Source organism: Watersipora subatra, chromosome 9 (genome assembly GCF_963576615.1).
Source record: "Watersipora subatra chromosome 9, tzWatSuba1.1, whole genome shotgun sequence".
NCBI classification, from domain to species: Eukaryota; Metazoa; Bryozoa; class Gymnolaemata; order Cheilostomatida; family Watersiporidae; genus Watersipora; species Watersipora subatra.
The window spans coordinates 24,285,840-24,296,427 of NC_088716.1; the positions used below are offsets into that span (position 1 = coordinate 24,285,840).

At 40.0% G+C, this 10,588-nt stretch overlaps 1 protein-coding gene across 1 annotated transcript; it reads left to right on the forward strand.

Annotated features, from left to right (window-relative positions):
• Positions 1-3,524: 3,524 nt before the first annotated feature.
• On the forward strand, positions 3,525-9,686 carry LOC137404919 (uncharacterized). The gene has a single exon (XM_068091147.1). It carries the CDS (start codon positions 3,525-3,527, stop codon positions 9,684-9,686), a length of 6,162 nt encoding a protein of 2,053 aa, XP_067947248.1.
• Positions 9,687-10,588: the final 902 nt, after the last annotated feature.

Consider the following 10,588-nt stretch of genomic DNA (forward strand, 5'->3'; position numbering starts at 1 on the left):
TATGTTATTACGCTTGTATTATGTACCCTTATCTAGCCTTATATAACCATATATTTTAAGCTTGCATGTCTTCGCGCAATTACAATTATATTTAGCAATCTGTTTCCCACTAACTGAATATGTTATAAATTTTTGTCAGCAAAATTTAGGTGGGAGTGTAGTGATTTTGTAACTCTTGCTTGTATTTCTAGCTTTTGCCTGTAGTTTCATTAAGTTTTTACGTTATATGCCACCTGCTGTTTATTGCTGACTCACACTTTAGAACAATAAAATGTGTTCACATACACGCCATTAGTTCAGTGTATTGTGGTCAGAAATGAGTTCTTGTCAGGTCATAGAGGTGGGCAGTTGGTGCTTGCTTGACCAGCCGTTGCTGGGCTCTTGCTTCCTCCGTTCTTCCGAATAGCCCAGTTTTGATTGGTGCTCTGGCGTGGGACCTTTTCGGGTGGGGCCAGTAGGAGCGCGACAGCACCTGTGTCCCATTTGCTGCCGGCGATACTTTCAGGCTGCTCAATCAGTTAGAAATTTGCAATGCATCAGACCAGATGCAATTCTCTTTAGAAATTTATGCTTTATCATTTTATTGTCAATACGTATGCTACGCAAAGTTAAAGTTTAACCAGTTGTTCAAAGCTAAGTGCTAAGGAGGCAAAAGGTATGTTACATTTTGTATATTATATTTGATGCTTTACCTTTGAATTATTTACTCTGTAATTGCTGTTATGTAATTGTCACAGTTGCATTTATGTCTCATTTATACATGCAGTTTTCATTTGCAATTATAGCTCATGTGAGCATTTTTGCTTAGTGCTACTTGTTCTATTGCAGACTTCACGGTGTGTTTTGACCATTATGTTTGGAGAATAATAATAAAGAGCATTACAGAGTAACACTTCCTTAGTCAAGTCATTTCACATCAGTGAATCTAAGCCTATCTAGCAATTTAGCCAACTGAATTGCTATAGGTACCATATACTCAATGATGGTATACAGGTATCATATACTCAATGATGGTACACATATATCATATACTTAATGATGGTACACAGGTATCATATACTCAATGATGGTACACAGGTATCATATACTCAACGATGGTACACAGATATCATATACTTAATGATGGGACACAGGTATCATATACTCAATGATGGTACTCAGGTATCATATACTCAATGATGGTACACAGATATCATATACTCAATAATGGTACACAAGTATCATATACACAGCGATGGTATACAGGTATCATATACTTAATGATGGTACACAGGTATCATATACTCAATGATGGTACACAGGTATCACAGTTGGTCACATTAAACAGTGAACAAAGTCTATTCCTGGCTGTACCAAGTGTAATACCTTGTAATCTAATAAACTTATTAAAACAATATTAAAATAACCTGTAACATCTAAATGTATTTACAATCATTCATTTCAGCTAAGAGAAAAAAAGGGAGGAGCTTGTTCAACAACCTCTAAACACTGTTCAGTATTACGCTATACAGAGTTCTCTATAGAAGTAAGAGACACACGGAGAGGATAAGGTATGCCGCCTTTTCTCAAAGAACTCTTTATCTACCTCTTCTTCTAAAGATGTTAAAAGTTTTTAGCTACAGATCACCAAACCTGTATATCAGAGACAACACTGTATATAGTACACTATGTTGATTATCACAGCTACAGACTACCATCTATATACTTAAGTTATGATACACTATAACCAGTATAGGTGATGTGTTTAAATTACCAGCTGTCTCCATGTACCACACAAGTAAATATGTAGGTAGACTTGATGTATACAGGGTATATCATGTACCCCTTATTCCAAGCAGTGTTCTTCTATTAATGACTGGTTTTTAATTGTCTGCCATGTTTTGTTCCTTGTTAAAGATTGGGTGTTTATGTCAATCATATATGTAAAGAATCCATATTAAACTAGCTCAAAGGCTTGTCAAAAGTATGCAATTATTCTGCAGTGACACACATAAAATAACCGCAATAACAGCATATCACATAAAAAGCAACCAGAAAATCAACATAGCATATCCACTCTTTATACCACCTTTTACATTGCTGACATCCTGTTTGTGGACACCTGCTGGGCTGGCTGACCACAGCTGACCTGGGCTCTAGTTGGCCAGTTTTTTGGTTCTGCCATCCCAACAACCAATTGGAGAGAATTCCATACATTAGCTTTTTGCCTTTTTTGTGTACAGAGATGTGTAATAAATTGAGATTTGCTGTCAAAGCTCTTTTAGCTACAGGTCAAGTTAGAAGTGTGAATTATATAAACTACCAATACAATATTATATATACTACAGCTTGGCAACTTTTCAAACCACGAGCAAGTTATAATGGAGTCAAAAGGTAAATAATTAACTATTGTAATTTTCTTTGTGTCTACTATAATTTTACATGTGTGCCTTGTGCATGTTTACATGTGTTCATCTAATCTGTTTTTTAGTACTATTGCATTGTTTCAGCCAATATTATTATATCTAGTTCAGTATCTCAATATTATTATCATTTCTTTTAGATTTCACGGTGTGTTTTGCTTGCTACTATTATACGTAATCCGTGGACACTGGTAAAAATAAAGAGATCACCAGCACTGCAAACAAAATACTATATTATTACATCAAACACATCAGTGCAATCCAACCCTCTACTATCCGACTTGCTCCGGTCATTAGCGAACCGCAACATTAAATCGCTACAGTGAAATCTTCACACTCTCAGAACGATAGGAATATGGATTAATATATCTACACTACAGACAGCTAGCCATATTTGAGGCCTGTCCATAGAACAATATTTCTACCTTACAGACAGCTAGCCATATTTGAGGCCTGTCCATAGAACAATACATCTACACTACAGACAGTTAGCCATATTTGAGGCCTGTCCATAGAACAATATAGCTACACTACAACAGACAGCTAGCCATATTTGAGGCCTGTCCAAAGAATAATATAGCTACGCTACGACAGACAGCTAGCCATATCCCACATCACTAACAGTACGCGGGAAAGTAAACTAAATACGCACACACACCTACATTTGGACAGTTCGGATATTTTGCTATCACGATACGAGTAGGCTATATACAACCAAAGGAATCGACAGTGTAAGCTAAGCTGAGGATTCTGGGACACCTAAGTAGATAAGTCTAAGCTTATTAATTTGTTAACTCTAACGATAGTTGTGTGTAGTGCTGCATACATGCATGCAGTTTATTTTGTTGACTTAATAGTATATAACTGCCTGTCATTAGTGTCTTTTTATCTTTTTCATATACAGCCTTTTAAAATCTAAAGAGTGAAGGCAGCGAGTTTCAATTTGAAAACTTTAAACACAACTTTGAAAAAAAAAAAAAAGTCAGTCCTCGCGGAATTCTCTTCATGTGGTTGCAGTGCTGTTTTGATGGTACTTTAATTACCTATACATGTAGCGGTCACTCAAATAATTCATAAACAATGGCAGATAGTAATAATGATCAACATTCTAAAAAACAAACTATGAATTCAGAACTCCATACAACTGAAACACAAATTGAACAACCAGAAATCAGTGCAAATATAACAGAAACAGAAAACTCTGTGGCCAATGAGCATCAAACCACACCAGCTGCACTTGATATTTCAGAAAACAATGCTGATGGAAATATCTCAAGCGATCAACATGCTGACCAGCCAATAGTAGAAGACACTGTTGTTAGAGATAAAAGTTCAAGAATAGCCAAGCAATCATTTATTGGCAAAGAAAGCCAGAAGGCTGAGGTAGCATATAGCTTGTACCAAAGAATCAATAGAGAAATAAGAGGCAATGATAAGCTTACAAAAATGACCAATGATGACAGTGTAACACTTGATACATTGAGTCATTCTTTAATTGTACTAGATAACACTGCAGAAGGAATTACAACTGATTATGCAAAATTAGCACAGCTATCTGAAGGTGGTGTTGAGGGCAATATCCAAGCGCATTTTGAGCAGTATATCCATGATGTTGGTTTAACAAAACAAAAACTGCAGTATAGAATTGACGAGTTTACTCAAGCAGAGATTATGAGACAGCAGCAGGAAGAGGAATTACAACGGGCAGAAATTGCGAGAGAGAGACAGGAAGAACAGCGACTACAACAGATGGAAGAAGCATTAGCAGTCAAAAAACAACAAATTGAAGAAGAAATTCGTGCATTTACAGAATACATGCAACAGCGTAGAACCCAACACAAAGCTCCTCGTCAATCTATAAATGCTGCGACAGAAAACACAATAACAGGACGCAACAACCGGAACAATCCACAGTTGCCAATCCTATCATTGCTAAATCCAAATCAACCCCAAGCAGTAAATGAGCCTACACCAGTAAGGCTCATTGCAAGACAAACACCCATACCGCAACCTAGGTCCCGTAGGAACACAGACAATGCACGTATACATGTAACCCAACCAATGTCTAATAACCCAATCATACAACGTGAAACCCCTACTATGCAAGATCAACCAATAGCCTTCGGCTTACCACCTTCCAACAATGCAACAAATACAATCAATGCTAGTTTGCGTAATTTACAAAACAAAATAATAGAGCCATTTCCCCTCATGGGTGCAGGTACATATGATAAAACTGACCACATAGACCTAGAATTAACCACGCCAGTACCATCACATGCATCCCCATCTTTTGTTGAAAATGATACATCAATCAAACAACTAGCTCATTGTCTTAGACAATCTATCAAACAGACGAAACGAACAGAAATAGAACCTGAAATATTCAAAGGGGATCCCATAGACTTTGCTGATTGGGAGAGCGACCTCGACAGCTACCTGGAAACTCAAGGTATAGAAGAACCTACCGAAAAACTCAGGTACTTGAAAAAGTATGTTGGAGGAAAAGCCAAAGAGAGCATAAATGGATACTTTCTCGTTAGAACAAATGCATCATATGTTGATGCCCGCCAAAAACTCTCTGAGCGCTTCGGGAACAGATATGAGGTTGCCAGGACCATGCGAGAAAAGCTTTTCAACTGGTCTAAGATTCCCACCGAGAACTATCAAAAACTGCAGGAATATGCAGACTATCTGGACCATTGTAAGAGCGGCATGCGATCGATGGAGGGTCTGTCCATACTGAACGACCCCGATATAAACAGTCACCTGGCAAGTAAGCTACCAGACTGGGCAAAGCGAAAATGGGGAGACAAAGTGTATCAGGCAAAGAAAGAAGGGTATTACCCCCCATTCTGTGAGTTTGTGAATTACGTGTCTGAAGAAGCAGAAAGACAAGCACTCCCTATAATGCAAAAGAGCAGTTACAGCACCTCATTCAGCTCTAAAACAAAAGAACAAGAACGTGAACGTGCTGGAAAGATTCGGACACTAAATACAAGAGACGAGTCTAAGCAAGAAGTTAGCAAAAGCGGAGTGTGTCTATACTGTTATGAAGCACATGTCACCGCACACTGCCACAATTTAGAACGTCTACCATACGACAAAAGAAAGGAATTTGTTCATAGCAATGCTTTATGCTATGCATGTTTAAAGCCAGGCCACAGCGCGAAAAGCTGCCGCGACAAGGAGTCATGCAAAAAGTGTAAAAAACCTCACCACCCAACCTGTCTACATAAACGGAAAGAAGATTGGGACAATTCACAGGACAGCTATGTAGACCCACCAACAACAGACAACAAACAAACAAAGCAATCTTCAACCTGCAGCCCACCAAGCGATCGAAACCAAGAAACTACAAGATCTGCTAACAAGAACACCAGAACCGACAAACAAACAAAAGTTTTTAATATGGGGCTACCTGTATATGTCTCAACAATCTCAAACCCAGCAAAGGAAGTTTTAGTTTATGCCATTATGGATTCAGCTTCAGACAGCTCTTACATAACAAAGAGCATAGCAGACACCCTTCTACCAGAGCATACAATAGAAAAATTAGACATCGAAACAATGATGGGTGTGGAAACAGTACTCATTAAGCAATTTACTGGGCTAAGGTTACGTGGATATTACGAAGGATCTACAAGCTTGACCTCAGCTTTTGAATGGAGGGACATACCATTCTCTACCGGTAAAGTTGCTAATAGCAAAAATGTCCTTCACCACCCTCACCTGCATCCACTAGCTAAGGAATTACCTCCACCAATAGATATTCCCATAGGGCTCCTTATCGGAGCCAATTGTCCACAAGCAACATTGCCCTTGGAATCTATTGGTGGTGGCGACAACATGCCATATGCTCAGAGATCTTGTCTCGGCTGGATGGTTTTTGGAGCAGATACTGAGAGCAAGTCTCAAACCAGCATCAAGACTTACAGAACCTCCGCATTCTGCAGTTTTGTTGACTACAATGATCACAGCAATGAATTAGCCATATCACAGGATGACATTCAATTCATGCACACTATGCAGACAGAAACGACACGAACAAGTAACGGCTCCTATCAGATGCCCCTCCCATTCAGAGCGCGGCCATCTCTACCAAATAATCTGCCACAAGCTGAAAAGCGACTCCACGTTCTATCTAAGAAATTCACGCGTGATGCAAATCTCAAAGCAGAATATTCATCCTCCATGGAAGAACTCATTCAGAGCAATCTTGCTGAAGCTGTTCCAGAACCTGATTTAGCCAAAGAAGGTGAAATCTGGTACATACCCCATTTCGCAGTCACACACCCTCAAAAAGGAAAGTTGAGAGTAGTTTTCGATTGCAAGGCTAGATACCAGGATACATCACTAAATGATCATCTGCTGCAAGGGCCAGATATGATAAACAATCTTGCAGGCATCTTGTGTAGATTCAGAAAGGAGAGCATTGCGATCTCATGTGACATTCAAAAGATGTTTTATAACTTCTTTGTGTGTGAAAACGATCGAGATTACCTACGTTTTCTATGGCCAGAACACAATATCACCAAGAAATTTAGAATGAAAGTGCATTTGTTTGGAGCCACCTCCTCGCCTGGCGTAGCCACATATGGTCTAAGAAGACTAGCTAGTGACTATAGCAAGATATCCTCAAGCGCTGCAGAGTTCATAAAGAAAGACTTCTATGTTGATGACGGATTAACTTCCGTAGAAACAGTAGAACAGGCCATTAGCTTGATACACGATGCAAGAGCTATATGTAGCAAGGGCAACCTTCGTCTGCACAAGTTCTCATCAAACAGTGCAGAGGTGCTTCGGCAAGTGCCAGAAACTGAGAGGTCAGTGCAAAATGTTGACTTACTCCCAGATAAACTACCAGAGCAGAGAATGCTAGGACTACAATGGGCAATGAGTGGAGACACTTTCAAGTTCATTAACAACATCAAGGAGAAACCACAGACAAAACGAGGAATACTTTCAGTTGTAAGTCAACTGTTCGACCCATTGGGATTTCTCTGTCCCTTCATCTTACTAGGCAAAAACATTCTCCAGAAAGTAACCAAGCTGAATGTTGGGTGGGATGACGATATCAACGGAGAACTAAAAGAACTATGGCTCAAGTGGGTTGCTGAACTTGCATTCCTAGACCAGATCCAGATTCCGAGATGTTTGAAACCCGCTAACTTTGGAGAAACCGTAAGAACAGAGCTCCATCACTTCTCCGATGCCAGCGATCACGGAATCGGAGCAGCTTCTTATATCAAGCTTATTGATGACCAAGGGAATGTGCACACAACGCTCTTAGCAGGAAAATCAAAGGTTATCCCTTCCAAACAACAAGTAACCATCCCAAGACTGGAACTTCTAGGAGCTGTAGCTGCAACTAAACTCGCTAAAATGCTACGTACAGAACTCAGCATGCACATTGATGGTGAATATTTTTGGACAGACTCCAAAATCGTGCTAGGGTACATCAGCAACCACAGCAAAAGGTTCCAAGTCTTTGTAGCTAATAGAATTCATGAAATCCTGGAGTGCACAGAGGTGGCACAGTGGAGGCATGTACCTGGTAACCTTAACCCGGCCGATATTGCCTCAAGAGGTCTCATGTGTCAGAAGTTACTACAAACAATGTGGTTTACTGGTCCCCAATTCATCACAACCAAAGAGCTGACCGCAACAGAAGCTATGCATGACTTTTCCACCGAATTAGACTCAAAAGACCCTGAGCTAAAGAAAGTAAGTATTCTCAAGACTTCCACTGTATCTTCATCTCCATTTCCAGGACGATACGACAAGTTTGACACTTGGATTAGTTTGAGGAGAGCCATTGCAAACCTACGGAGTCTTGCCAAAGCTAAAGGCCTACAAAGAAAGAAACCAAACTTGCAGGACATAGAGGAAGCATCCACACAAATTATTAAGCAAGTACAGCAAGCACATTTCTCTGATGAAATGCATGCCATAAGGAGTGGCCAAGCGGTGAGCAGGAAAAATGCTCTATCCAAGCTACAACCATTTCTCGACAGCAAGGATATACTTCGCGTAGGCGGACGAGCAAAACACTCAGTAGCACTAAGCTATGACGAAAGACATCCTATAATATTGCCATCTAAGAATCACGTGTCCACACTTTTTGCACGATATCATCACAACAGGACACACCACCAAGGCAAAACCTTTACACTGGCTGCCATTCGAGGAGCGGGCTATTGGATAGTGGGAGTAAGCAGATTGGTGAGAAGCATGATAAACCAATGTGTGACTTGCAGAAGGTTAAGAGGCAGACCAATTGAACAGCTTATGGCTGACCTCCCACAAGAGAGAGTAGATCCAGCGCCTCCATTCTCTCACATAGGCATGGACTGTTTTGGTCCTTTTCACATCAAGGACAAAAGAACCGAGCTTAAAAAGTATGGGCTCATACTAACATGCCTTTACTCAAGAGCCATCCACATTGAAACGCTGGATGACCTGTCAGCAGACGCCCTAATCAATGCTCTAAGATGCTTCATCTGTATTCGTGGCCCAGTCAAGACCATCAGATGCGACAATGGGACAAATTTTGTTGGAGCTAGCAACGAATTTGCAAAAGAGTTAGAAAAGCTGGACTCCAAATCCTACCTAGGCCGCTATTTCCAACAAGCACAGATTAACTTTGAATTCAATGTACCAAATGCAAGCCATGCTGGCGGCATCTGGGAGCGGCAGATACGAAATGTAAGAGCTGTCCTAAATGGCATGATTGCCGGAAAATATAATGGAAGACTAAACAGCGCAGGCTTGCGTACAGCACTGTATGAAGCCATGGCGGTAGTCAACAGCCGACCACTAGCAGTAGATGACCTCCACAACCCACAAGGAATTGTTCTGACACCAAACCATTTGGTAACCATGAAGGGACAGAGCATTCCATCTCCACCTGGCGTCTTTGAAGGTTCGGAGATCTATGGGCGGAAAATGTGGCGTCGTGTACAGCAGTTTGGAGAAGAGTTCTGGAAGCTATGGAAGACACAATATCTTACTAACATCACAAGGAGACAACGGTGGGAGACAAAAAAGGAGAACCTATCTCAAGGAGATATAGTGTTGCTGGTTGACGATCATCTTCCTCGTAACGAGTGGTGCACTGCAGTAGTGGAGGAACCCCTAGAAAGCCAAGATGGCCTAGTCAGGAAAGCCAAACTGAGATTGGCTAACCGATGGATTGACAAGAAAGGGGTAGAAATAGCTCCTGCCAGTGTACTAGAGAGACCAGTACAAAAACTAGTCTTGCTTCTACGCAAAGAAGCTTAAGACTCACCCATAACCAGTGTCCACTGCACGTGGATTACAAGTAGTGTAGAAATAGTATTAGATCGCATTCATAGTATAATACTTAAATTTATGAAATATACAAATATAGTGCGCTACCACCTATTTAATTCTTAGCAAGAATTAAGGTGGGAGTGTAAAGAATCCATATTAAACTAGCTCAAAGGCTTGTCAAAAGTATGCAATTATTCTGCAGTGACACACATAAAATAACCGCAATAACAGCATATCACATAAAAAGCAACCAGAAAATCAACATAGCATATCCACTCTTTATACCACCTTTTACATTGCTGACATCCTGTTTGTGGACACCTGCTGGGCTGGCTGACCACAGCTGACCTGGGCTCTAGTTGGCCAGTTTTTTGGTTCTGCCATCCCAACAACCAATTGGAGAGAATTCCATACATTAGCTTTTTGCCTTTTTTGTGTACAGAGATGTGTAATAAATTGAGATTTGCTGTCAAAGCTCTTTTAGCTACAGGTCAAGTTAGAAGTGTGAATTATATAAACTACCAATACAATATTATATATACTACAGCTTGGCAACTTTTCAAACCACGAGCAAGTTATAATGGAGTCAAAAGGTAAATAATTAACTATTGTAATTTTCTTTGTGTCTACTATAATTTTACATGTGTGCCTTGTGCATGTTTACATGTGTTCATCTAATCTGTTTTTTAGTACTATTGCATTGTTTCAGCCAATATTATTATATCTAGTTCAGTATCTCAATATTATTATCATTTCTTTTAGATTTCACGGTGTGTTTTGCTTGCTACTATTATACGTAATCCGTGGACACTGGTAAAAATAAAGAGATCACCAGCACTGCAAACAAAATACTATATTATTACATCAAACACATCAGTGCAATCCAACCC

Excerpts from the sequence above, each read along its gene's own strand:
- LOC137404919 (XM_068091147.1), top strand. The coding sequence starts at position 3,525 with ATGAATTCAGAACTCCATACAACTGAAACACAAATTGAACAACCAGAA.